At 40.1% G+C, this 27,736-nt stretch overlaps 1 protein-coding gene across 2 annotated transcripts; it reads right to left on the bottom strand.

Annotated features, from left to right (window-relative positions):
* Positions 1-7,904: 7,904 nt before the first annotated feature.
* Positions 7,905-20,874, bottom strand: LOC121509272 (T-box transcription factor TBX5-like). Of its 2 annotated transcripts, none has more exons than XM_041786510.1 (9): positions 20,514-20,874; positions 19,480-19,653; positions 19,081-19,175; positions 18,725-18,844; positions 17,266-17,413; positions 15,766-15,918; positions 14,074-14,165; positions 12,988-13,238; positions 7,905-9,983 (listed from the first exon to the last, which is right to left on the bottom strand). In XM_041786510.1, exons 2-9 carry the CDS (start codon positions 19,645-19,647, stop codon positions 9,400-9,402), a joined length of 1,611 nt encoding a protein of 536 aa, XP_041642444.1. In that variant the 5' UTR covers positions 19,648-19,653; positions 20,514-20,874; the 3' UTR covers positions 7,905-9,399. The 2 variants fall into 2 exon arrangements, with proteins under 2 accessions (XP_041642444.1, XP_041642445.1); XM_041786511.1 differs by having other exon boundaries at positions 19,507-19,653.
* Positions 20,875-27,736: the final 6,862 nt, after the last annotated feature.

Raw genomic sequence — 27,736 nt, 5'->3', positions numbered from 1 at the left:
CTCCTCCTCTTCTCTGGCCCACATACTTCCTTTAATGTTTCCCTTGGTTATGCCATAAGTGCCATTTTCAAGAGCGTGAAGTAGTGACACAGTGAGCCAAATTACTAAAGAAATCTGATAATGAGAGCGTCTCGTTTTTTCCTGATTTTTTATGCATTTCGTTCTAGTGACACAACTAATGATAAACTGCAGTATCAATAGTTTAACAAAGAGAGAACTATGTAGACCATTTTATCCACATGGCTGACCAAAATCTAGTCCTAATGATAATTCAGTCAGGGGCATTCTCGTCATACATTTTACCATTTTGTTGCAAAATGGATATACAGTTTTACTTAGCAGACAAGGCCCTGCTCAAAAGATGCTTCCTGGGTTAGTCAAGCAGCATGCTTTGACATTCCAGTGAACATAGCTAGAAACCGTGACTAGCTACACCGTGACCATGTATACGGATGGATACATTAATAAAAATGTTTACTTAAAACAATGAAATTAGTTCAAAACAATGAAAACATAGTAGCATGGTTCTGAATATGAGGGTGCAAAAAGTTTTATGCTATGAAGGAGCAGGCTGGGGTGGAGGAGGTTAAGCTTTGACAGCTGCAGCGTGGTGCACCAGTATAAATTCAAGCAGGGATTAGTGAGAAGTACGTCATATTTAAGTACATCGCTGTGTTGAGAGTGTGATTGGCTGTGGGAGCTGGGAGGTGAACTAATTAAATAATCAATCTATCTCTGATTTTATCGGGACTGCAATCTTTGTTTTAGAATTTAAAACCATAAATTACTTAAAATTCAGGACATTTTTTCTAACATCTCGTGAGATGGTGGCACTGCAGAAACTGGACCCAGGATAATTGAACTCTCAGGTACAGCCCTGTCCTCACATGCACAGTAATGACCTGACAATGTCCCTTTATTCAGAACCAGGAGACTGTGAGGGGCCGCAGTCAGTCAGTACAGTGAGCAAACAAGCAGAGCGGCAAAGTGAAGTCCTGCTGGTAGTGATATCATTATGTGTGTCCTGTCTGGACCAGGGGACCACAGTGAGGTCAGGGGCTTTGGGGTGTAATCTCTTGATTGAATGGGTTTGTGTGTGTCACTACCCGTGTGCGTGTGTGTACATCTTTCTGTCTTGCTGGCTGGGTGTCTTTGTCTCAAAGAAACTCTGATTGTGTATCTATAATTGTGTGTATGTGTGTGTGTGTAGGATTAGCGTGCCTCTCCAGTCCTCTGGCTGTAATCAGACGGGACATTGGCTCCATGACGTCCCACAACCCCCCCACCACCCACTGCGGGAGCGCCTCTATCCTTTTCACCCTGTCATGTGTGTTTGGCTGCTGGTCTTGGGACTCTTGGCGGTAATTTAGGAGTTAAAACAATTATTCTCGCTCACATCACATCACAAATTCTGCTTTTAAAAACTCTATTCTCACTGCAAATGATGAAGGGAAATTTAAGAAGAGGAAGACCTACATTTGAAGCAGATCCTGTGATGTGATGCATGACATGAAACAACAAATAACATCATTTCCTGCACCTGCTTTGTTCATAATGTTTATTTCTTTCATCTGGACCATCTTTCTATAGCTGGAGTAAAAGTGAGAGTCCAGGCTGAAGATGAAGCTGCTCCATCAGGGTGACAGTTGGAGGGTCGTCAGATAAACAACCATCTCTGATCAGGTTAGTCTGAGCCCTCTGACCCCGCATTGGGCTGTCTGCTGTTAGTGTGACCCTTCACCTCCCCCTTTGTCTTTAAGACCAACCAAAGCATGCTCATCAACCACACACACATATGCACTCCTACACAGCCTCTTATCCTTGACAGGCCTGACGCTCATATTAAGATCTACTTCAGTGATTTCACGACTGTTTCAGCCATAAACTCTCATTTAGAGGGAAATTAGCCAGGGTCTCTGTCCAGCTTCTATACTGTGCTTAATAGCATTAGACCATTCGTGCTGCTTTTAAATGACAACAAGGATGGATAGTATCATTTAAATAAACCTCAGAAAGCCTACTTTGTAGCACCATATGTAATGGACAAACATTTATTGTTTGACATCATTGTACTCCAATTGTGTGGTGCTCTTAGTGTCATGCAGGGATCACAGATAATACATTATAGATACATAGAGCTTATTATATTAACACATGGTGAGAAAAGTCTATTTTACAACAATGCTCCAAAAAAATATCAAGTACTCACCAGAGCTAGCTTTAGGTAGATTATTAAGAAAGTCTATGGAATATTTTTACACTCAGACAGCTGTTGCATTGCAGGATGTAATGGAAACATATCACCATCATCATGTTTTTGTTGTGCTGCTAACATTCTGATTGACTGGCCGAAACTTCTGGATTTACAAAAGGACATGTCTCTATGATTTATAGCATGCTTTTAGAGCAGACACAAACTCCATTAGCAATAAAATCAAAATGGAATGAGGACTGCTCTGAATCATCTGCCAGAGTTTGGCTGAATTCATCATGTGCATTGCAAAATCCTAATTACAAATGAACACATCTGTATCTTATTTATCAAACTTATTTGACACTCCTATATCACTTTAGGATAAACGTAGTCTCTTCTCCAAATTTTTCCCAAGTGGAGACATTTCCCTTTTTTGTATTTAAAAGGGTTTTTTATCCGTAATATAGTGAAGGAGACGCAAAACAATGTGAAACAAAAATCCCCATCCTCCCCTGACTTTTCAAAGTGATATCTACAGTGCTTAACAAATTTATTAAACCACCTGTCATATTTGTCTCAAAGACCATCCAGCATCATGAAGTGCTTTAATGCGGACTCTTTCATTTTCAGTGAGCTCTGTTTTACCATTTTGAACAGGAATGAGGGATTTCAAACTGAATTCACCCAAATTTGAGCCAGCTCACTGGGCTTCTCTGAGAAGTCAGAAATTAATCAAGCATAACATTCAACCACTAAAACCAATTTTTCTGTTCAGGAATGACAGTAAATAACTACAATTTGACATATTAATCAAGAAATATTAATGTGCTTTACTATTTTTTCAGTTTTTTGTAAATCAGTAAATATGAAAATTCATGGATAACAATAATAATTATATTTTGGTATTAAAAATATCACTTGGGTTAAAAAGCTTCTACATATTAGTGTATTAACCATTGCAGAAAAATAAAAAATGATTTTGGTAATTACCAATGCTGTTAACTTAGGGCAGCTGTGGCATAAACCTTACTTTGGTTAGGGTTGGGGTGGTCTAATAAATTTGTTAAGCATTGTATATCAAAGTCTGGACCCAGAACTACTGGCACTGTTCTATCTACAGCGCATTCAGAAAGTATTCAGACTCCCTTCACTTTTTTTCAGTTTTGTTGTGTTGCAGCCTGATGCTACAGTTAAAAAAAAAGATTCTTATTAATCTACACTCAAAGCCCAATCATAAGAATGTTTTGCAAATATATTTAAAAATTAAAAGAAACAAATATATTACATTGAAACAAGTATTCAGAGTAGTGCCATTAATTGATTCAAAATATTAATCAACTTAATCCCATCACTATGCTGTGATTAATTTCTTTAGTTTCAGTAATTTTTAGATTTTTAAACTTTCTTATTATCAAGTGTTTATTTTCATTATTTTAACTTTATGTACAGCACTTTGAAAATGCTTCTTACTAAAAAGAATATTTTTATTATTATTATTATGTATAAAGTAATGTTTAAAATACTACCATTTACTTGAACTTTTGTTTGAGATAAATTAGTACAAGTATGATATTGAAATGAAGAAATATTAAACAAACTAGAGTTTTTAAATTCATTTGTGGTTTGTAAATCAGAGTGTCTTAATTCACTGAGCAATAATACGTATAGACTGTAAACGAGCCCAGAAGACAAACACATCAGGTACAAAATAACTTGTGCTGTAAAGTGAATGATCAGGTGTGCTGTTACCCCGAGGTAGCTGAGGTTGCTGACTGATGTCCAGCGGTCTCTTGTCAGTGAAATAAACATAGCTCGATGCCAGCTGCTCCACATTAGTTGCCTTTTTAGCTGTCATACAGTTCACAGATTCTTGTGACAGTAGTTGTCGTAGGTGTTCTGTGGTACGGGACATCAGAGGTGACCGGATGATGTCTTGAAGCCCCTTGTCGTCAACAATGTTGATGGTCTGCAGTCTCTGGCGACCCATTAGCAATTGCATTAATCAGCTTAAATGTTTTCGTTTTGGGAACAAATCCGTGTCTGCTGGATGTAGCTTGAAATTATGGCTTGGTCCCATGTTGCTAGCATCTTTGCTAACATTAGCAGCATTAGCTGTAATGGCTTGATCCCATGTTGTTGTTAGCATCTTTGCTAACATTAGCAACGATGAGTTTTGCCCGGAGGTGATACTTAAGACTTGTTGTGCTTCGGTGTAAAGTCAGTTCATCACCACAGTATGTACACACAACTTTTGTTTCATTCAGACTTCCATTAGGCAGCTTTTTAAATCAAAATTTGCCGTGAAGCAGACCTGGGTCTGTCTCCTCACTCACCACTGCTGGCTGTGTCTGATCCACCAGAACTCTTCCAAGAGTTTATTGTCCAGCCAAACTGAGAAATCAGGGGAGAAGGGCCTTAGTAAGAGAGGTGACCAAGAACCTGATGGTCACTCTGAGCTCCAAAGATCCTGTATGGAGATGGGACAAAGTTCCAGAAAGACAACCATCACTGCAGCCCTCCACTGATCTGGACTTATGGTAGAGTGGTTAGATGGAAGCCTCTCCTTAGTGCAAAACACATACAAGCCAGATTGGGGTTAGCAAACAAAAAAAACAAAAAAAAACAAAAAAAAAAAACATTGAGGGACTCTCAAACTGTGAGAAACGAGATTCTCTGGTCTGATAAAACCAAGATTGAAGTGTTTGGCTTCAATTCTAAATGTTATGTCTGGAGGAAACCACGCACCATTCAAGGCCTACCCAATACCATCCCAACAGTGAAATATGGTGGTGGCAGCATCATGCTGTGGGGGTGTTCTTCAGCAGCAGGGACTTGGAGACTGGTCAAGATTGAGGGAAAGCTGAATGGAGTAAAGTGCAAACATATCCTCAATGAAGACCTGTTCCATAGTGTTCAGGACCTCAGACTGGGCCAAAGGTTCACCTTCCATCATGACAATGACCCTAAGCACACAGCAGTATAACAGAGGACTGGTTTAGGGACAACTCTGTGAATGTCCTGGAGTGGCCCAGCCAGAATCCTGACTTGAACCCTATTTAACGTCTTTGGGGAGACCTGAAAATGGCTGTCCACCGATAGTCCCCATCCAACCTGACAGATATTGAGTGGATTTACAAAGAAGAATGGCAGAAAATCCCTCAGTGTTCAATGGGTGTTGAATCAAATTCATGTATGCATAGTAGAGCAAAAACCAAGCCATGGGGTCAACAGAACTGCCTGCAGAGCTCAGAGATGGGATTGTTGCAAGGCTCAGCTTGGAGGAAGTCTACAAAAAGAAAAAAAAAAAACCCACAAAAACACACTGAAAATTCAAGATTACAGTGGTCTCCATAGTTCTGAAATGGAAGAAGTTTGGCCCAACCACTGAGCAACTGGGGGTGAAGTGCCTTAGAGAGGTGACCAAGAACAAACAGGGCGAGAAAAACAATGCCAGGAATACAGCTACAGTTAGAGAAAAACAAACTAAGTATAGAAATGCAAGTGTCAATAAATATTAGACATTTCTATGCGTTGTCTTACAATGTGTAACAATGTTTAGACGTTTCTAGGTGTTCATTACAGATCTGCTATCCAAAACTTGCCGTGAAATGGTTTGTTCTGCTGAATTCATGCTAATAAATGAGGATTCTGGACTGAATCTGAACCAAACTCAAAGGATGCTGGGGTTATCAGCATGCACTGCAGCTACAAACATGTAGGCAGTTAGGTGGAGGCCACTGCACGCTCTTTCTATACATCAGAGGATGAAGTCATTAATGGAGATTTTAACGATGGAGCTCTCTGTTGAACCGGGCAGGCTAGGTCATGAAAACAATAAACACTCAACTCTTCCATCTATGATGGGAATTTCTTGCTATCTACTATTCTTATTTCATTGAAATCTGTGTTTACTTATTAAAGTATTTATTTATGAGTTTAGGGAATGTTATTTTGCCAGCTTAAATTGTAATTTTGTTTCTTTTATTGTTAGTCATAGTCGTAGATTCATGCAATGCCATCGACTAAATCCAAGTGAAGAACAAAATGCATCAGTGGTTTCTATCTGTCCTGTGATCCTATACTTCATTAGCTAGTTATTGCCCTTACTACAGCTGTCAGCTCTTTGAAAGTAGACATAGCCAAGAACATGTAATTCCACTATTAACAAACTTAAAAACAAAGCAAGTGTATTGCATCAAACCTTTCTTTTCCTTTAGTTGCATTCAAATGTCCAGCTACCAGGTTGTCGTTCCTCACTGCCTCATAGACGGAGCACCATCAGACCCATAGAGATGAACCATAATCAACTTTACCAATTACACTCCATCTCAGAGCACTTATTCCTCACAGAATGGCATCACTAATGCTACACATCACACAAATGCCTCTCAGAGTCCTGCAAGAGACTGCAAATCCACATTTATATTTTCAAACCAATTGTTCAGACTATAATGAAATAAGCCTTAAATAAGTCTTTGATGCTTTTTAAAAAAGCTTACTTTGTGAGAGGAATTGCTCTGCAGAGCTTTAACATACCATGCAGGGAGAAGATAAAACCCTGTTAGCTATAAGAAAAAAATGGTTCTGCAGGCCAAAGGAGTGACATTTGAAAATGTCAGTCGCTTTTTGTTTAAGCATGTGGTGGGTGCATAAGGCAAAAGAAGATGTGTGCATGTTGGATAAGATCATGGACTTGAAAATGTGGACAAGGGTGAGAAAAGGAGAGTATGTAGAGGGCAGGGAGAAGGGTTATGGAGATAACGATAAGCACCACTTAGGCTCTTTGATCACACATATTCATCAATCTACTGTCTGGATAGTGTGTCTGAGAAAGTCCTCTGCAGATGGATGGAGGACAGAGTTAACTCTTCATCCAAAGCTTCACTCTCCAGCTCATCCAAACAGAAGTGGTCACAGAGCTCCGTTACTGTACAAGCATGCATGAAGCCATGCAATCCATCTCCAGAGTTAGGGGCCCCCTCATGGAGCCTCCTTTTTTCTCCCCCTCCTCATCCTGGACGGAGTTTGTCTGGAGACAAAGGGTTAAGGAGGAACAGACCCTCTGAAGAGCTGCCTGCTTAACCTCTGGCCTCATGGTGTATAAGAGAGAGAGGGAGAGAGAAAGGGGAGGTGTGACAGCTGACATAACTTTGCAGTTAAATGAAAATTCTGGGTAAGACATTTAACAATTTAAACTTTCCAAATAAATCTCTGCATGTTGTTTCTATTTGTTCTTCAAATGCAAATGTGTTGTAAACTCTGAGCAGGTGCAAGGGGAGCTGAGAGAGGCGCAGAAACATGAAAGTCAGGAGAGAAGAAAGGAGGAGGCACCCCCACCTTCATTTGTCCTGCATCCTGGCAGACCCCACCTCTCTCTGGGCAGCAGGTTGTCAGTGATGGGGTCCATCTGGAGTAGACCGGTGATGCCAAACAACCTGTCAGAGATAAGAGGAGGCAAACAGGGTATGCACAGCACCCCATTACCCATACCAATTGTACACACTTCAAACAAAATGCTTGATTCGGTCTGTGAGCTTTGTGGACAATTTTCTGGACATACATGTGAGGCAGGTATTCGCACATGCACTGAAATTGATAAACTGCTCTTCAGATTAAAGAGTCCTCACCTCTGAGGTGTTGATCACACTTTAAACAACTCACTGGGAATGTTTTTCTCTCATCACAGAAGAAGAAAACTTCAAGCACTTGACAAAATTCTCTAAAATTTATTTCATTTTTGTATATAAATCCATCTTTATTTCCATGGGACAGAAAATTTGGTTCATTTATCACAACTATTCATCACCACTTAGAGATGTAAGGTGAAAGCAGAGACGAACCTTCAAAGAGACACAAAACTCTCTGAACAATACAACAAAGTAATCTTTACAAATCTAGAGTAATAAATACTATAGGCAGGAACATGGCTATAAAAAAATCTCATTTTTATACGCACACATACTCACAGACACACAGAAATCAAAGATATATTAAGGAATGGTGAGGATCTGCCCTCTTATTACTAATGTTTGCCCTGTTACTGCATGAAAAATGCCTGCAGAAGTATAAAAACTGCTTCATTACATAAAATAAACAAAAATCTCAGCTTGTGTCTGCTCATCAAGAAGTGCCACCAATGATTCCCTTCCAAATCGGCACGTAACATATTTAACCCAAAGCATTTAAAAGCTGTATAGATGTTGCAGGGAGTCTGGAGATTTAAAAACAGGGACTGTAATGAATATTGTAGGGGTTGGTGCATCAATATTATCACATTTCCAGCCCTGTGACTCTGTTTGCTGAGCAATCCTCGCATGTCAAGGATCAACACTGGATTCATGAATAATTCAGAAACAAACAAAAATGGGCCAACACACGCACACAATAAAACACGCTGCACTCCAGCTATGACTGGTCAGCTGGGGATAAAAGAAAGCCGCCTGCTTATTGGCTAGCTTCCTGTAAACGAGCAAACCTGATTGGCCAGCGGGGGGTGACTAAGAGGACAGCGGTGACAGATGCATGACGCTGAGTAGTGCATTTACCCAGAATGCAGTGGAAAGAGTGTTTACAGGTCCTTCAGCCTGTAGCGTCGTCTAAACAAACTGTTTATCTCTATGGCGCAGTGCCTGCAGCCACTGCTGCCTGTCTCATTGGAAATTAACTCGTAGCATCTTTGAGTGGAGCTGACACAGGCTTTACATACAAACACGCACGCACACACCACTCATGCCTTTTCTCCTTCACTGACACTGAGCACGTAGCTGAAACAAAAAAAGTCTCCCTCGGGCTCAGCTGTGAAAGCTGAGATAATTTTGGTCAGTAAATGTTACTGCCTGTCTGACAGTGGGTCACAATTAACATCCTTCACAATGGAGAGAGTGGGAGTCAATGAGAGGAGAGTGGCCAGTCTTACCAGGACACAGTGCAAACATTTGAATGACACCAGTCTCTATGTTGTAGAACAACTCTGATTGTCCTGCAGTGGAAGCGTCACAGGTGTCCAGGTTCTCCATCCAGCACAGGGGTGAACATGACTACAATAGAAACCTCTTGTCACAGCACAAAAACACATCTTTAACAATTATTTTATAAAGATAATATCACATTTAGTCAGAATGCTGTGCAGCATCTTGCAGAAGGGTGGCTGAATATGAAACAAGGAATCTCTGTTCACTGAGTCTTTTTTATGTCCTCTGGTTTAATTACGAGGCCGCACTCCACTCTGGCACCCCACATCGGATGTGTGTGTGCGTCTCTAGCGTGTGGTAGAGGGGGGGGGACAGGTTGGGCGTGTAGCGGGGGTACTCTCTGAGAGGAGGGCTGAGCTGCCGGCTGTGAACGCTCTGGGAGCTCTGATGAGGAGGTCCGCAGCTCTGGCTTTGATAAGGGTTGTGGGCCATGTGTTCACCCAGCGGAGGTGAGCTCTGGTGGGCTATAGCGCTGAGGCGAGAGCCCTGAGGACTGGAGCTGTAGGGGGGATGTGGGGTGTAAGGCGGGTAGGGGTCCACAGGGGTCATGGCAGAGGGGAGCGGGCAGGTGTAAGACCAGGATGTACAGCTGAGTTCATCCAGTCTGGGCTCTGAGCCGGCAAACATGCACGCCTGACGCTGTCCCATGTCTGAGCTGTAGGGGGAGTCGGTGAGGCCCAGGCCGGGGGTGTTGGAGAGGCCAGGTGGAGGGGGAGGGTAGGAGGAAGGGTGATAGTAGGACTCACCCTCACTTGGTGAGCTACCAGTGAAGGGTTTCTTGTAGGGGTGATGGCGGTTTCCTGAAGAGCAGTTCTCCTCTGCAGAGACAGAAAAAATATACAGTGTGGATTTTTTTTAATGGGAATGAGAAGTAGAAATAACTGGGAAGTATCCTACTCAGAATTTCCAATTTTCCATATTAGACAATTAAAATAGATTAGAAAAGAACAGATAATTGACTCGTAGTTGGAGAATTTGTATGACAATAACTTAAATGCAAAGATGACAAAAGGCTTTAAGTGTTTGATACAAGACGACATATTTCAAAATGTCTATTTGGAGACTCTAAATGGGCATCTGGTAACCAAATGTCATGACAGCTTTATATACCAAGTTTGCATGTTTATCTCAAATTAAAAAATATGTTCCACTTTGGATTTTTTTCAAGTCTTGTTGGTCATGTTTCCCAACTTAAACCTCTCAAAAATTGTCCAACATTCCTCATCCAAAACAGGCCACAGGATCACATGGGTGTGCTTGTTTTGATCCCTACACTCCATGAGGCACGGAGAGGGTAAACTTTCTTAAATTTACAGATCCTATCAGACATGACAAGCTGAAAACCAAACGCACAATTTCTCATGTTGGAGATAAGCAGTGTCTTCTTATCAATTATTTTTTTTAGTTAGCCTGTTTTGGGGACTAAAATGAAGTTTCTAGTTTTGTTTGTTGGACCCTTGCCTTCATCTGATGCCAGGATTACAGCAGGCAGCACTCACTATGAGTTTGATTTGTTCCTTTGTTTTCCATACACTGAAGGGTTTGTTTCTGTTGCTGTGTGTCTGTGAGCCAACCCTACTGCTGGACTTTGCTAGCTTCTTGAGATTCTCCTCTTTATAACAGTCTATAACATGACTGAATTTACCTCATATTTTGCGCTTTTAATGAGTGTGTTAACCCCTAAAATTCCAAACGATCAGAACATCGGCTGGTGCAGGAGGAAGGGTTAAAGTAATTATATCTTCACAGGACCTTGGGTAGTCCAGGGGCCCAGGCAATTGCCTACCTTTGCCTAATGGTAAAGTCCGCCTCTGGATGGGCTATATCTTTAATTCTGATGGATTTCATTTCCTGCATCATATTGCAACATGTACGTGAGGAGCAGAGAGATAGACATTGATGACAAGTATATTAATAGCTTACAGCAATTTTACATGGTTAAATAAAATTAAAATGCTTAATTGGTCAACAGGTACACCAAATGGCCCGCCCATATACAGTCTGTGTGGGAAAGGCCACAGTCAGCCAACTGCCTCTGCTCTTCACTGCTGACCAGCTCAATACATATTTGTATTTATGCAGCAGCAGTTTACATTTGTGTGAGTGTAAGTATGAGTTCTGAAATAACTTAAATAAAACAAAATAAAGTTAAGTAGGCTTTACTTGCCATCAATTAAGAATATTCTGCTCAGTAGAACAATCCAGATTTGAAATCCTTTATGTACCTTGTTTAGAAATAGTTCTGTAGTTAGTCAGGGTAGACAGATTATTGGCATGCCTGATTATTGATGCCCATTTAACATTTGGCTGATTATCGGTATCTGCATTTTATCTTATGGATAATCTGTAACATTAATGAATAAAAACATGTGTTGCTTTGGTTCTGCTGCTTCTTTCCCTTTAGCTTTATTTTCACCAAATATCCTGTGTACAACACAATCTAATTGGCTAGATGTAACATGAGCTCTAGCCAATAAACACTTAAGACTGGGTGCCACAGCATGCTTACGGTATCACTTCCTGTTTTCCTGCTGCTACTGTGTTGCTCTGTGCTGTTTCTCATGCAGGTAGAACGAGAGCTAAATGTATCATTTTACTTAATTTTTTGATAATGTAATTTTACTTAGCAAAATAAAATACATTTTGTACGTCATGACGAATACATATTAGTTCTAAATATTTGTTACCGATTTCATGAACTACTAATAATTGATAGTTGCCCTGAAGTACCAATAATAAGTGTCAGGTGATTCATTGATTATTGGGTTAGTATAAACCAGATAATGTGTCTAATATTATCCAGGTTACACTTGAATTTCCCTTAGGATCTATAAAGTATCTATCTATGTAATAAATGTTTTCTAGCTTGAACTTCGCAACAGCCTTACACATTGTTTTATACCCTCATTATTTTCTTTTTGAAACATTATTACACTTTTTAAAAAAAATCTTTTGACACTCTCCCCAAATAAAAGTAGACCAGCAGACTGCAGAAGTAGTTTCAAGGTCAGTGTTCTTCTGGATGTTGCTTCAGTGAGCTGAATGTCTGAATAAACCCACGCATGTATGTGTAAATGAGCAGACACGCAAATAAATCAATTATTTATTAATTCAGCTGCTGCCGTAGTGAATCTAAAGCTAATTACACACAGCTGGTAAACACAAACTGAATGTCAGTCTCACAACAAATTAATGTTACTCTAGTGCTTAGGTTGATTTCCGCCTCAAGCAGCCAGTGGTTTCTATTCTGCATAGCAGACTACAAAAACATGTAAATAATCCCTGTAAATCATTACTTAACTTGTTGCTTGCATTCATTATCTCTGAAATTTAGGATCATAGAGCACTCATGTAGAGGAGGAAACATATTGTTCCTGCAACAATGGCATTACCAATCAGATGTTGTGACTTATTTTGTCCTATTTTGATTGGGCTATCTGACAGTTACTAAATCAACAGGCTTGTGTTTGTATCTAGACAGTTTTGAAAACATGTGAAAACTACAGAAATGTCATTTAAGCTTTTCAAATTGCAGGATACTTGCAAACAGAAAATGATTCTTTGTAAGAATATTTTTAACTACAGTATTTTGTTCAGTATATTAGTGTTTGTTCATTATCACCAATTGTATAATTCAGAAAATTATATTTTTTGGAAACAAATTTTTACAATCCACCAGTTAGAAATAACTTTCTGATAGAGAGAAATGCACACTTAAATCCATTATTTGAAGAAAAAATAATTCTAACACCATTAAATATATTAAATATGTGTGCTTTTGTTTTTACAGCTGAGAGGTAATGAGAGCATGCTTTAGCCTACCTTTCCTCTTGGTGCAGTGGTAAACCTGTGACTGTTGGCCGTGCTGCAGGTGCGGGTGAGGCAGGATGTAGTGTGTTGGGGGAGTGCTCAGCAGCTCCTGAGGGCTGCTGTTCAGACCATTCTCACAGCTGTAGGGGGAGCTGACAGCTTCGGGTGAGGCCCGCAGACCCCGGCCCTCCCCACGGAATGGGCTCCCGGTGGTGCAAGCTCTCTGGCGGACTGTACTGCGTGGAACCACGGGGTAGTCCTTACTGAAAAAAGATGGCGGCGAAAATTACAATAGAGGTGATAAATAGCATCTGATATTGTTTTGGCTTCAGGTTTGCTGCTTAAATTGTCTCTCCTCACTCTGTACACAGATTCTCTGCTTTTATTATTTGCCATCTTGTTTTTTTCCTTTCCCTTTTCTTTCAAGTCTACTTAACTGTTCTCAATCCTTTCAGCTCAGATCTCTCTCTGTGCACACTGCCCTCCCTGTGAACTCTGTGGTATGTAGGGGACAGCCGACTGCATCTCTCTGACTCTCACTGAGATAGTGAAATACACACACACTCGTGCACGCATGCAGTCCGTGCTGCTGTGAGATAATACACCGGTCTAAAAATAAACATCCATCCATGTGTCACTTCAGATAGACTCTCCTCTGCTCTCCTCTGCAGCAGAATAACACCGGGGTCTCCCTCCTCCTCCACTTCTCCCATTGGCTTGTTAAAATCTCTAAACTGCCTGCCACAACAGCACTTGAATAAAGATTAGTTCAGCAAGCAGACAGACACCATGTTCGTCCATCAGCTGATGCACAGTGACAGTCTAATAGACCAGCAGCAATATGGTGAGATCATCTTTCCATCAATGCAGCGCAGGGCCTGATGCTTGCTGTGTTGTGTTTGTGCCGCACAATCTGGACGAGCTTTCAGGCAAAGATCAACCTTCAGGTGACAATGGCTCTCAACTCTTTAAACCACTTGGCTCCTCACACATACACACGCATAGATACACCAAATGTCTTCAACCATATGTGCCCTATCATAACAACCCTCAGAGAGAAGAACAGTTTCTTATGAAGGCTCAAAAGCACACACTCACCCTTGTAGCTTGGCCATGCGGTGCAGCTCGTTGTCGTCGCTGCCTCTGAAGCCTTTAGCAAAGGGATTATTCTCAATCTTCAACTGAGTAATCTAAAAAAAAAAAAAAGAGGAAATTTGAACTTACACATAAGCCTGACAGTATTGACACAATCACATTTCCACTCTTCTCCTCACTGACTTGAAGTCAGTTGTTCACTTTTTTAGTCAGAGGCTCTGCAGATGTTAAAAGCCGTCCGGCTTCAGCTCTCCACGGCCGACATTCCTCAGTGGCTGACGCTTAAAATGGAGTGGACATCGTCCTCGCCAGCTGACACTGAATAAACTGTTTATCCAAACAGCCGCCAGGTTTAAGGATTTTAGGCCAAAGCTTTTAGAGGTCCAGAGCCTGCAGCTTTGATGTTAAGTCCTCCAACTTTTCCCAGTGATGTCATGGAGGGAAACCTTGGGGCTGAGTGTCCGTTGCACAGCCAGGAAGTGGAAATAAGCTCAGGTCAAAACCAGATTTGAAGGGACGATAGCTTTAATAGCTTCCAGGAAACTACGGGCTCACTTTGAATTTTACACACCCATGTTAAAGTGAATGAGAAGTTTGACACCGACTGTATTTGCTGTTGCAATTATGATGGAATAACAATTCCACAAAAATAATTACTTAAAATCGACAATTTGGAATCCCACAAGCTGATTGATTTTGTCCTACTAAAATGATTCTAATACGCAATTATGACAGTTACAATAAAATGTACTGGTATTTACTATTAATTATACATTTGATAAAGTACAATTCTTACCTTTTAGTGCACTACATAGCTGTATCTACTACTGAAAATAAATGTTGCTTGAGTACAAGAGTGTACACTTTTTAAAATTTAGATTTTTTTCTTTTTAGTTCCATTGCACTTTTAAAATAAAATGGCAATAAGAGTGCCATAACACAGCTGTAGAGATTCAGATTTTACACCCTATTTTGCAAGTTCTATGTATAATCAAGAAAAAGCATGGCAGACATCGATATGATTATTATTTGGTTGGGACAATGATGGTAATGAAGCCTTCTTGTGAAAACTGCAGAGATTAACAGAGAGCTTAAAGCTTTAGCGGTCTGTCTTTCTAGGAGACGACGAGGAAACGGCATCAGCCAAGATCAAGGGAAAGAAACAGGTCATTACAGACCTAGGCTCACACACTCCCTCCCACATGTGTTCCCTCACACACACTCACACTCCACAAACTATCACTCACACACTCACAGACATCAGGAGTGTTTAGCTCTGGACTTGATTACAAATACCGAGAAAGGAAAAATAACAGGAAAAATGCAAATTAACTTTCCGGATACAAATAACAGTAACACAAACAGAAAAACATGTTTGTTCTCGGGTGTGTGTTTGTGTGTATATAGAATTGTGTTGGTGTGTATTTGCAAAGCCTGGAGTATTAATGTGGCAGTGATCAAAGCAAAGCTACAGATTTATAAAAACTGTCACAAATTTGGCAGTAGAACAGTTCTGATCTGTCCACATGAGATTGTGAAACCTATTTCTTCAATTATGATGTAATTTTGGATGAAGTAGAAAAGTATTAATTGTCAAATCAATATGACAAAAAAATCCCATTTTATGCTATTGTAGTTTACTTTTAAAAAAGGATATCCTGTGTTTTATAGTGCTGTGTCTTGTGTTATGTTCACCTTGTGGTTTTGGTAGGACGTCACAGCGATGAAGGCGGTCTCAGAAAAGACGTGGGTGCAGAAAGCTGTGTTTTTGGAGCCGAAGCCGTTGTTCTCATCTGCCTTGACTATGTGGAGCCGGGGCTGGTATTTGTGCATGGAGTTCAGTATTATCTGCACAGGGGAGAGATTGAGAAGGTGAGACTGATGGACATGTCATGTTTCCAGAAACCAACAGGCAGATGCTGGGGGTCCAGTCCCAGTCTAAAACCACACAAATGGAGCAAGGTGGAGGGTAAACGCAAGTTACTATATGTGCACAGAGCTGCAGCTATTGAATTACTTTATGAATTACTTAAAGATTTCTATACCGTTATTTACCCATTATGCATATAAAAAAACAGTTCCAGTCACACATTTATGATTTGGCTCATAATTTTTTTTAAGTGTTTTGTGGAACCAAACAGCAAATCAAAGGTTTAATAAGAGTATAACACACAGTGTACTTTATTCACTTAATTCATTATGGAGGCTATGACTTCTTTCTACCCTCAACTGAATGATTTGTGGTCATAAAATGGCAAATGTAAAGCTATTCTGAAAGTTTCAACTTACCTGCATTTTATAAAACAAGCTGCTCATTACCCTTGCAGAAACTAAAAGTCATGTGTTGTCAGTTTTAGGCTGCATGGTTTTGTTTATATATTAAACAGTAACCATGTAAAAGGCAGTAATGTCAAACCAAATCATCTTCATACTGGGATTTCACATAAATAATTTCGCGGATGCTCTCAACTCTACAAGTGGGTTTTAATTTGATCATGGCCCTCTGCGTGTGCGCGCAAGTTCGCGAGCACGTTAATTTATCCAGCGGGGGCAATTTGACCGTAGTGACGTTTCCACCGGTGACAGCATTAGATAATGGATTTCAAAGTCCCTGAAATCGTCTAATTCACCCAGTATAAACGATGATTTTTCTATTGCTTGGTTTGAGCACGCACACTGTGCACCGTGACGCAAACAACGCATGCTCACCTGCTTGTTGTTTTCGTTGGTGAACATGTCACTCCTCAAGGTGCTCCGGTAAAGTACATAGCCTACTTCGTGCGTGCAGTGTACAAGGAACAATGGCGGACGTGAGAGGTGTGCGCCCTCGCGGTGATTTGTGCTGTGTTGTGATGTCTGCTGAGTTACACTTAGTAGAGGGAGCTGCACGAGCCTGGACCTGCGGCTGTAGTTTTTGTAATCACTCTGTTTACATTTAAAACATCACTCGAGGTTGATTATTTAAAATGGACCTTATGGGCGATTAGATATGGCCAAAAGACCGTTTTCCAGTATTTATTCATTTGAGCCCTTGTCATTTTTTTTTAATTCCAAAAAGTCCAAAAGCAGGCACAGAATTACCACTTTGAAGGAGTTACTATTTTTAATCGACAACTATTTTATCTTGTGCATTTGGAGAAACAGAGACACATTTACGAAATATAGGTTTATGGACTATCAAAAACTCAGACTCACGTGTCCAAAGGGGTCCAGGTGGTTGTTGGTGAGCTTTAGCTTCTGAAAAGAGACAAGCTGGCGGCTCCAGTGAGCTCCGGTGGCGGGAGAGTCCGGGTGAACGTAGAGCCTTCCGGGCATCGCGGGCTCCGCCTTTCCCGTTACTGACCTATAGGATGGAGATGGGAAAACAGTGAGACATTGACAGTCAGTGGGTCACAGCGGGTTGTCTGCTTTGCTTTGACCGGAGCCCCGTGGAGCAGGAGGCCTAGAGCTGGTGTTTTAATTAGACGGACACAAAATGCACCTTGTTTTGCTCACTTTTACACTGAAGCCACAGCTTAGCTGAATCAAATTATCTCGCTCCCAACTAAACGTGCTTTAGCCTCTTTGATAATCGCTAACAGGCTCATTGTTGTAAAGCGCCATACAGAACAAAAAGAAGGTGCTCATCTGCTGAGAAAAATACTCCAACAAACAAAGTGAAAACTATTTCAACTATTCGCTGCTTATAACAAGAAAGGAGGGTGGCTAGGGCCAACCTGTTGGAGCTCCCGTTTTGTCTACATTAATTTTTAATCACTGGGCTATATTAAAATTTTACAGGATGGCTTCTTTATGCTTGGTCTGTCTACATCTTACTTTTCCGATGCATTTCAAATAAACTCATTTTGGTCTATATAACAATAGCATGCTGTATCTCAGTTTAACTATAAGCATTTCTGGTTGTAACTAAAAGTAAAGGCCTTTACGAATATGCGAAAGCTTGATTTGTAGGCCCATACCTGCAAAACTGCTAGGCGTGTCACAATAAAAATAAAGATAAAAGGCTACATGAATGTCTTATTTAATCAAAATGACTCGAATATGATATCTTAGAATTTAATATGCGTTGCATGGACATGTGACCCCTCGCCCATACAATGCCACACGTGTCATGTTAAAGAAGCCGGCAGGCTTTAGACACCAAGCTCGGAGCAGTGCCATACTGTCCCAGTGTTTGGTATCTGGACAGGCAGGGTATAGGCCTATAGTAGAGTCCATAGTATCGCTGAGATTTTCCCCGCAGCACAATGCTAACATTGAATGGGAGACTTTAATCCGGTCTCTGCCGTCTGTCCGCCCGATGACCCCTTCTTACTCCGGTTTAACCGCCGGGCAAGCACGAGGGCAAACGCGGGGAAGTAGGCCACAGTGGTCTGCAGGAGAGACCCGAGCTTTACACCGTACAGAGACAGAGAAAGGACTGAACCACAACAGCAAAGTCTACTCAGATCTCACACAGGGAAGTGACCTACACCTCCAATGAAACTTGGTTTAGTATTGGTTGTGTTATCATTATTTTCTAAGTCATCTTCCACTTTAAAATTTCACATAATTGTTCCCCAACAAAGGGATCGATCATGTTGTCATTGTGCTGAGTGCAAGGGTAAACATGAGCTTAGATTGTATACACATGTTGATTTAGACATATACGAACCATTTGTTGTCAGCGAACTTGTAGCGATGGTCATCTGCGGGCACGATGTCCATCAGGAGGATGTATTTGGTTTTGGGGTTGAGTCCTGTGACCTTCACCTTGTAACTAGGAAACATCCTCCTATGTAAAGACGAGGGGCAAAAACGCAACACTCTTCATCACCTTAGTTTAAAAATAAGTCAACATGGTAACTTTTTTTCTTTAGGTTGTCTCATTTAAAATAGATAAAAACATAGATTTGAAAAACTCTTTATCTTCCGGTGTTTTCTGCAGCTTGTTGATAAAAGCACATCCTGATAAAACCCGACAATTTAGAAAAACAGAACCACCTCTGGTGAAGAGATAAAGCCTCATACCTCCCAGCCTTAGTGATGATCATTTCTGTTCCCACTTCATCAAACTTGGTCCAAAGCTCTCTGTCATGGAGGAAAACTTTGATGCCCTCCATCCCCTGTATAAAAATCATAGACAGAGATAAGTACAAGTGAACATTAAGACGATTTAAATCCAGAGAACAGGATTCCAAGATTACTGTCAGATTTGGCAGAATTAAAGTGATTATTGACACAGGCCTAATGATTCATGGGCTGCTACATGGGCTTTACGCTGCCCAGACTCGGAGTAGCATTCACAAAAATAACCACGTCTTTTTTTCCCTTTTCTTTTCTTTTTTTTTTTTTTTTTTTACTTCGTGGTTTTTGATTAAATTTCACAAGAAAAAGAGTGCTATGCCATAAGATAGGCCTATCATTTACATGTTGGTCTTCAGTACAGGCCTGTACCTGCTGGCTGGAAGCTGTCTGCGGTGAAGATGGTGAGTTCAAGTTGAAGCTCGGTTTCTCCTGTTTGCTGTCTTCTGGGGAATCCATGCAGTCCGAGTCCGGACGATCTGCAAGGCCGAACTGGTCTCCTCCGTTTGCCATGTCCCGCTGAAACACACACATAAACAATACCCCATAAATAATGTGCATGCTTGCTCATTTTTACTGTGTGAAACATTTGTTATGATATTAAAATTTAAGAGTGTATTGATACTGGATGATTCTCCGTAACATTTTATAATACAATGAAATACCCAGATTAAATTAAGCTCTATTAAGAGTATAAAGAGGAGCGAATTTTTTATCTTCTAAAACTATTTTTATGACAAAAAATATTTAGACATTTTTGTTACGTAGGCTACTAAAACAATAAGGAATCGAGATGAAAATATACTTTTAAATCATTGTTGGCCTGGATTATTAATTCCTATCCTTCGTTTGGAAGAATCACTGCATTCAGTTGAAGGTTTAACAGCAAAACTGATCAATAATCTTAAACATAAACGCTACTAGCGTCATACTTGCACCCTTCTCTTAGCACAAAGGCATAATAACATGTTTTATATAACCCAGCTGAGGCAGTAGCACTAACTGGAGATAAGTGTTAACACACTTAGCCTAGTAAAATGTGTAATCGTGAATTTTACCATTGTTTTGCACAGTAGCCTACAGCGTGTTGCCCAACATGCAAATTTCTTTGTTACTACACAAATCAAACTATGTTGTGTAGCCACAGTGGCCATTATATACACATTAATACAAATGTTTCATTTTAAGTCTCAGAGAACTGGATCGTGACTGCTCTTAGTATGTTACTATTACTTGAATCAAACTACAGCCTGCACGCTGTTTACACATTTAAACAGCCATAATAAGTACAGATCTGTGACATCAACTGAGCCAACCAGCGCCTGTCTGCGATGTGCGTGTGTATGTGTATTTTGGATGGTCTCCCTGCGGGCCTTTACCTCAAACGCACTGCTCTGACCTCCGCGCACAAAACACGCTCATCCTGCTCCCGCGCGCTCTGCAGCCCGCCTGCGTTATGCGTGCAGCTTTGATTTCCACTGAATCAAAACCCCCAAAATGTTCACTTATTGTAGCATCGATCCTCAAGAATCCACCATGTCCTCCTCGTGCAGCTCTGACACAGAAATCCCCCGGCTTGTTTCTCGCTCTGTTGTCTGCTGTTTCCGCGCGCAGACCGCGTCTCGTGCGCTCCGCCGTCCCCAGTCACGAGATCCGTTTAAAGTGGAGGTAATTTCTTCCTCGTTTCTATCGCTCCTCTCTTTATTGGCCTCGTGCACTCTGTGGCAGCCCTGATCTGAACCCCGCTCATCAGATCCTTCATTACAAATGGAGTCAAGTCCGCCTCAGACTCTCCGCCCTCCCCCCTCCTGCGTGCGCTGCGCTCCCATAGGTCTGCGCCGAGCAGCCGTGTCTGCTGCCACAACCACGGCTGTGACACTGGCCAATCACACACTCACAAACACACACACTTACAGACACACACTCAGACACTCGTGTGCACATAGACGAGCAGACATGGATCCACACAGACGCAAGCGCACTCGGTTGAATATGATTTATATAAAACCATTTATTAAACTTTCACGTTCCTATTTCTCACCTTATTCTACAGGCGCTTCATCTGGACTTATCTCATTCATACCCAACACACAAGAGCATGGGCCTATCACCTGTGACTGTTGAGTCATTTATTATCCGCAAAAATAGGCTAAATGTCCTGATTGATCACTTTTATGTATGAAACAGCAGAGAGATTAAATGATTTTAAAATGACATAATCTTATATATACCAGCAGTATGAAACGACCACCTTACAGCTTACAAAGGCAAAGGAGAAGGGACTATTTTCAGACAACTTTGGGATCAATCATCTCTGTCCCTAAAAGTAGACGTTGATCAAAAATGATCAGATTTATTTTTTCCCGGCAGCCACTGGGCGCTGAGAAATCATGTCAGAGATTAAAACAAAGGATGTGATGGTGATTTGTTGTGCATTTCCTAAAATGCAAAATAACCCAGGCTTCATCTTACACAGACGTATTACCTCATAGTAGATTATAGGTTTGCCTATAGCGCGATCATCCTCAGCAGCACCAGCAGCATCATTTTGACTGGATTACTGAGATGACCGAGGCATCCAGAGTTTAAAGTTGACGGGGTCACCGGGGGGACACAACATGTCAGATCTCTCCGTTCGGCTACACGTATCTATTGATTTCTACAGCTCAGACTTCCCTCTTTATACCCTGATTACTTAAATCAGCATGATCACAGAGTGCGTGGAAAGATACTCACCCCACTTAAATAAATGCTATTTAAAAGAGGGGTCCTATAGATGCTAGTTTGAGTTAGCCCAAAGAAAATAGCCTACGGATGCCTAAAAGTTTTAAAATAGAGATCAAGCTGTGAAGCCAATACACATCATGAAAAACCACTTTACCAAAGTAAAATGTTTTATCATTGCTTTAAGCATACTCTTTCGTCATTTGCTCACGTGTGTTTCTTTGAAACCAAAAGCATCCCTCTCTGCAGTTTTGTGTTAAACAGTGAATTCCTGGATAGTAAGCGGAGCCCCGATCACCCGCAGCTCGGTGCACAACCTGCAGAGCACGACAAGCGGCAGTGAGTCTGGATCCGTGCCCTATGTGTGTAAAATCGGCTCTGACACCCTACTAATAAGCCTATTTACACTCCAGACATTTAGTCTGGGTGTGTTTAAAGACGATGTCTTCAATTTCGCTGCGTGACATCGCAAATGAACAATTTAGAAATTGATTGTATTTAGCTAATGCCTCCTGAGTCTTTGACACAAAATCAAACAAAGCAACAAATGTATCATGTTTTTGAACTGTGAAAAAAAATCCCTAAACTTTCATGTAGCTATCAACCGCTGTCCTCATGTTTATCACATCCATCATGACTGTTTACATGAAGTCTTAATGGAGGTCTGTTTCAGACAGTTTAAAAATCATGTTGGCTAGCCAAACAGATGTAAAAGAAAACTCAAAATATTAACCGTAGTCATTTTTAAAGACAATCCTTGTTATTTGCATAATAAAGGCTAACACATACCCTGATTTTCACTGTAAAAAATACCAGAATTCGGCTTTAACATGTTAGCTTCCAAAATTAAGTCCAGACAATCTGAACGAATTTAGCTTAGAAAATATAGCTAGGCCCATGAACCCTCCGGACTATGTAAGTGCATGGAGGAGCTTAATATTATTATTATAGCAATCATAATAATATTTATAAGTAGTAGTATTATTCTTGTTAGTATCTTTATTATTCTACATTATTTAATCATTTTAAACAGGCCACGGACAATTAGCCTAAACGTCTCTTCAATCTCGCTTGTCACCACAGGTGACATCATTTTCCGTTAAAAAGTAAAACTGATTCTTATTTTTAAGTATTTCAGGTGTAAAAATATAAATCTTAAAAATAGGATTGAAATATTTTTTTGTATCCAAATATTGATTAGGCAGTAATTACGTAATACGTCACGACCTCGAGAAGTTAACCATTCTGTTAACGTAAGGAAGTTAGTCCGTCATATTATTTTGAAATTTATCTTTAAAGGTTTTTTTTTTTTTTTTTCTAATGGGAAATTCAGTAGCCTACATCGAAGGAATTATGTCTGAAAAGTTATTTCAAATGTTTCTCAATAGCAGTTCGTCACTGTTCGATCATAAATAAATAAGACAAATAAACAAATAAAATTAAAGATAAATTGGTCACTTTTTGGGCTACTTATCGAATAAAATCCAAACAGGTAAACTGATGATTTTTCGTTGTAGTTCTATACAGATAGCCAATTTTGATGTGTATTTTGAAAATATGGGGCAAACAAAGTTTACAAAGGATTGATATTTCTTTTGTAAGGCCAAACGTATCCAAATAGCATCTTAAGCCCGGTCGGTTTAGCCCTATAATCACAAAGTTAATTTAGAAATAATGCGTTCAAAACTTTCTCACTCTGAAAACTAAAACGTATCTTCAAACCCAAAAAAATATACCTTTGAAAATTCATAATGAACAAGTAAATCAAGGTTCAATTAATGCTGAAAAAAAAAAAAAAAACAGTGGGTTATTATTAAAAGGATGTGAGTAATTAGGCCTACAGTTACATCTAACGTCACACTCAGGGACTTAAATTATACAAAATTCTACCCCATACAATTAAAATGATACAATAACTCCACAAAGCAGCAACATCTGTTGGTTTTCTTAACCACAGGTGACACTCATTGAAGTTAGAGGTTATCTTTAACTTGTCTTTTAAATCTTGAATTATTGAGCAGGCTTAATAAATTAAATGTCACAATTGTTTCTTTGTGTCTTATTGTCCCATATCATATAATCCTTAGGTTTCTGCTTTATGGAGGAAATGCAAATGGAGACAGTTTACCTGGAATGAGCTGCTGGTGAAGGTGCTGCTTGTGGAGGCTGGCCGGCTCATTATTGTCCCATCCTGACTTCAGCTGACTGGATCCTCTGTTCTCTGTCTAGAGGAAGTGGTGACGGGGGTCCCAGACCTCCTGCACTCAGCAGGTCTGTCTCACACACCTCCAGCTCAGCCGGGGCAAGTGTGTTTGCATGTGTTTGTGTGTGCATGTGTGTGTGGCATAAGAGGGCAAGGTCAACCCATTCCTCTGCAAACAATCACATCACACAGGGCAAAATACATTCCTACCCCCCTAGCACAGCCTCCAGTTTGTAAGGTGGTCTGATGTGGGAACAGAGGAGGGTGGGGGGGCTGGCAGCAGTCCAGACAGGGCCTCCGCAGCCAGATGAAGGAAAAGCTGGTCCACATTAATATGACTTCATATTACACATGTCAGGGAAACTGTGCTCTCTGCACAGGTTTAGTTAAATGTTATGTTCCTGTCTAAAGAGGGGCACTCTGTGTGAAAGTGTTTTCAGATCAGATCACTGTGTGGTCAGAGACGACATTTGCATGTCACACAACAGCTTAAAGGAAATCAGCTGGCCATCTTTACTTCTGTCAGCTTGAACAGTTTTCACACTCTCAGACTTAATCAACGTGTAAGCTCAAAAACAGCTTTTTATAGAAAAAAAAGTCCAAGTGGAGATTGAAATTAAATTTCTCTGTCCCATAATCATTATGTATCAAGATCAAAGTTCTGAGCTGACATTAGACCCAATTTATTGTTTGAAATAAATAAATAACTAGCAACCACTTGAAATAAAACTACATAAATTCTATAATTAATGACTATTTATTTACAGTCAAATGTCTCTAAATCTTAAACTATTTCACTGAAATTCTAACTTAGTATACAAACTTAGTGTAGTATTTGACAAATTTTGTTTTGGAAAGAGGGAACATTCTGAATTGACAAAGTTGAAAAGCTCCTTTTTTAAAATACAGTTTCCTTTTTTCATAGACTCTATACAGTTTTAGCCCTAAACTTTATTATTTTTGTGACTTTTATTGTGAAGGGATCACACTATCACATTGACTGCATACTGTTGCACACAAACATCAGGAACCTAACACGCCATCAGATCATTCGGTCAATGTGTAATAATTCTGTCATGTGTTGATATTTTTGTTGGTATTGATTGACGTCTTGGCTTTAATGAATAGGTTAATCAGGTTTGACTCCTCTATAAGCTGTTATCATCTTTGGCTGCAGGCATACAGTCTGTACAGCACAGTGAGTGAGTGGTGTGTTGTGACTCCCTCTAGTGGCTTTCTTCTGCACCCAAGGAAATAGCTGCGGCACCTGAGAGCGAAGAAATGAATTAACAGCAAAGAAACAAATGCACTAGTTGTCTTCATCATATCCGTGTTACTTTCATGAGGTTTAAACCATCAAACAAAGAGTAAGGACACAGCCATCTAAACTGCTGAGACATTTAGGAGCAACATCTAAAGCCACCAGAGTGTAATGAAATCAGAGAGTCATCCATGTGGGAACATTAACATTTAGGGGAGCTGTGTGTCTGTGTGTGCGCCCTCAGAGCTGCTGTCACTCACAGGCGTCAAACTCAAGTGCTGTGTGACCTTTCTATTATGTTCCAAATTCAGACCTGGGAGGCTTGTAGTGTGTCGCCACATCTTTAGACCTCTGTCTCCTTAGCTTTTTACTTAAAGAAAACAAGTAAGAGAAAAGATTTTTAAAAGTGTTCGCATATTTTTTTTATCTTTTACTTTTGTTTTAGGCCTGTGCAATGACGGTAATATGCAATACGCATTCTGTGGTTTTCTGATTATTTGTTGATTCTTCTGTGGAGGCGGAAAAATGCGTGGAGCAGAGGACAAATCCCTCTATCAGGACAATAAAGTGCATCATGTTGTATCATATTGAATCACATTGTATGGTAAAAATTCTACCTCAAAATATTCCTGAGGAATGTAGGCACTTTCCTCAGTAGTATATTAAAGAGTTAACAGCAGTATGAAATGCTTACATGTTAATTTAATTTTCATCCTCCCACACATTATTTAAATTAGAAACTGGTTTAGTATAGCCCTTGAAAGCACTCAGTCACTAACAATGGGTTTAAAGTCCCTGTAAATTGAAATCCAGAATTTGTGTCTTAACACACTAGATATGTTGGAATAAGGTTGCTGTAAACATGTGAAAAACTGAGATCTAGGCTATATGACTGAATTGTGTATTTAGACTGTTAGAAAGCCTTTCACCTCTTTCCTGACTTGGTTTAATTTGGGCAAAATCTGTGCTCCATGACATCACCGGTCACTATGGGGATTACCCTGCCCCCCTAACCCCTACAATGATATAAAATCACAGAGCAGTTCATCTCAATACAGTGTTGTTGGCTGATGTCACTGCCTTCATTGAAAATTAACAAACATATCTATCAGCCACAGTAGCCTATGGGTTATTAAAAGTATTATAACAGAGACATTTGTGCCAGAAAACAGTAAATCTAATCCCCAACTTCTGTCTCTCTGCTTTGGAACAGAGCCAGGCAGCTGCGCTCTGATCAGAGTTCACTATAAGGTCTGGGGGATGTCTAATTGCTGGAGAATTTGTCTGTTTTTCACTTGTACCAGATGCAGCAGGAACAGTCATCTTGCCTGTTGAAGGTATGTTTTAATCCATATTTTACTTGTTTTTAGTTCGGGATGATTAAAAGAAGCAGGCTGTGACTGTCTCTCTCTACCAGCCACAGTTCAATCCCTAGTGTATGTTAGCATCGCAATGCTAAGTTTAGTAAAACTATACGATGATGGGCACATTCTATTCCTGCCAAAATTTGAGAGGATCTTATTTCTTATGAGTGGGTGTGGCTTTGATTCATTCAACCAGCACACCTACACCATCTAAGACCAAGATATCACTGCCTCATTTCAATCTGAATTTTATAAATTTAGAGGTGTTTAATATGACTGAAATTTGGCCTGGTGGTTTTATAAAACAGTAGCCTGCCATACAACAAAGTAAAATACAGATCTTTTTTTATCCCTTTACAGGGACTTTAATTAATCCGATAGTCCAAAGACACACCCAAATACACCAACAGCAACATAGCACATACATACAATACAAACACTATAATCACCAGATTCACATCAGATGCAGTGCATTTATGATGTGACTTTAAGCAGACAATTAAATCAAGAAAGATAAAAAATACTAACAAATGAAACAGCATGATGTTCATAGTGGCCCTCATTGTACAAAGCAGAACTGAGACTGGTCTATAATAGCCAAACATCTTGCTTATCTTTTTATAATAGGAATATCCTCAGTAGTTATTATTTCTTGCTGTTTTTTCTCAGGAAGAATAACTGTCGTTTCAAATCTTCATAGTTTTGATAACATTTTATTATTCTATATCGCATCTTTGGCTATGCATATTTACAGGTTGAAAATCAAGTATAAGGAGAGATAAGAAGCTTAATAGATGAGTTAATTACATAAACTGCTGATCACAATTTGTTTTTAACGTACCACACAAGTACACCCCCCCCCAAATCACCACCAAATTATGATTTTTTTGGTCCTCAAACGAACCCAACTTTCATTACTGCCCTTCCTGCCACATGTTTCTGCTTGGATTTCTCTCAGTACCTGGAGGAGCTCCATCTTTAACAGACAGAAAACTCATTTCAACACAGCTGACATTTCACAGGCACTCAGGGCCTTTTTTACCTACCGAC

This window comes from Cheilinus undulatus, linkage group 5 (assembly GCF_018320785.1).
Source record: "Cheilinus undulatus linkage group 5, ASM1832078v1, whole genome shotgun sequence".
In the NCBI taxonomy this organism is placed as follows: domain Eukaryota; kingdom Metazoa; phylum Chordata; class Actinopteri; order Labriformes; family Labridae; genus Cheilinus; species Cheilinus undulatus.
This window is presented reverse-complemented; position numbering and strand designations above follow the sequence as displayed.

Bases quoted from the DNA above. Each gene is read 5' to 3' on its own strand.
- LOC121509272 (XM_041786510.1), bottom strand. From the start codon at position 19,647: ATGGCAAACGGAGGAGACCAGTTCGGCCTTGCAGATCGTCCGGACTCG. The intron at 15,919-17,265 runs GTGAGTCTGAGT...TCCCCTGTGCAG, and splicing joins ACCTGGACCCCTTTGGACAC to ATAATACTGAACTCCATGCA. The intron at 13,239-14,073 runs GTGAGTGTGTGC...ATCTTTTTTCAG, and splicing joins CGCATGGCCAAGCTACAAGG to TAAGGACTACCCCGTGGTTC.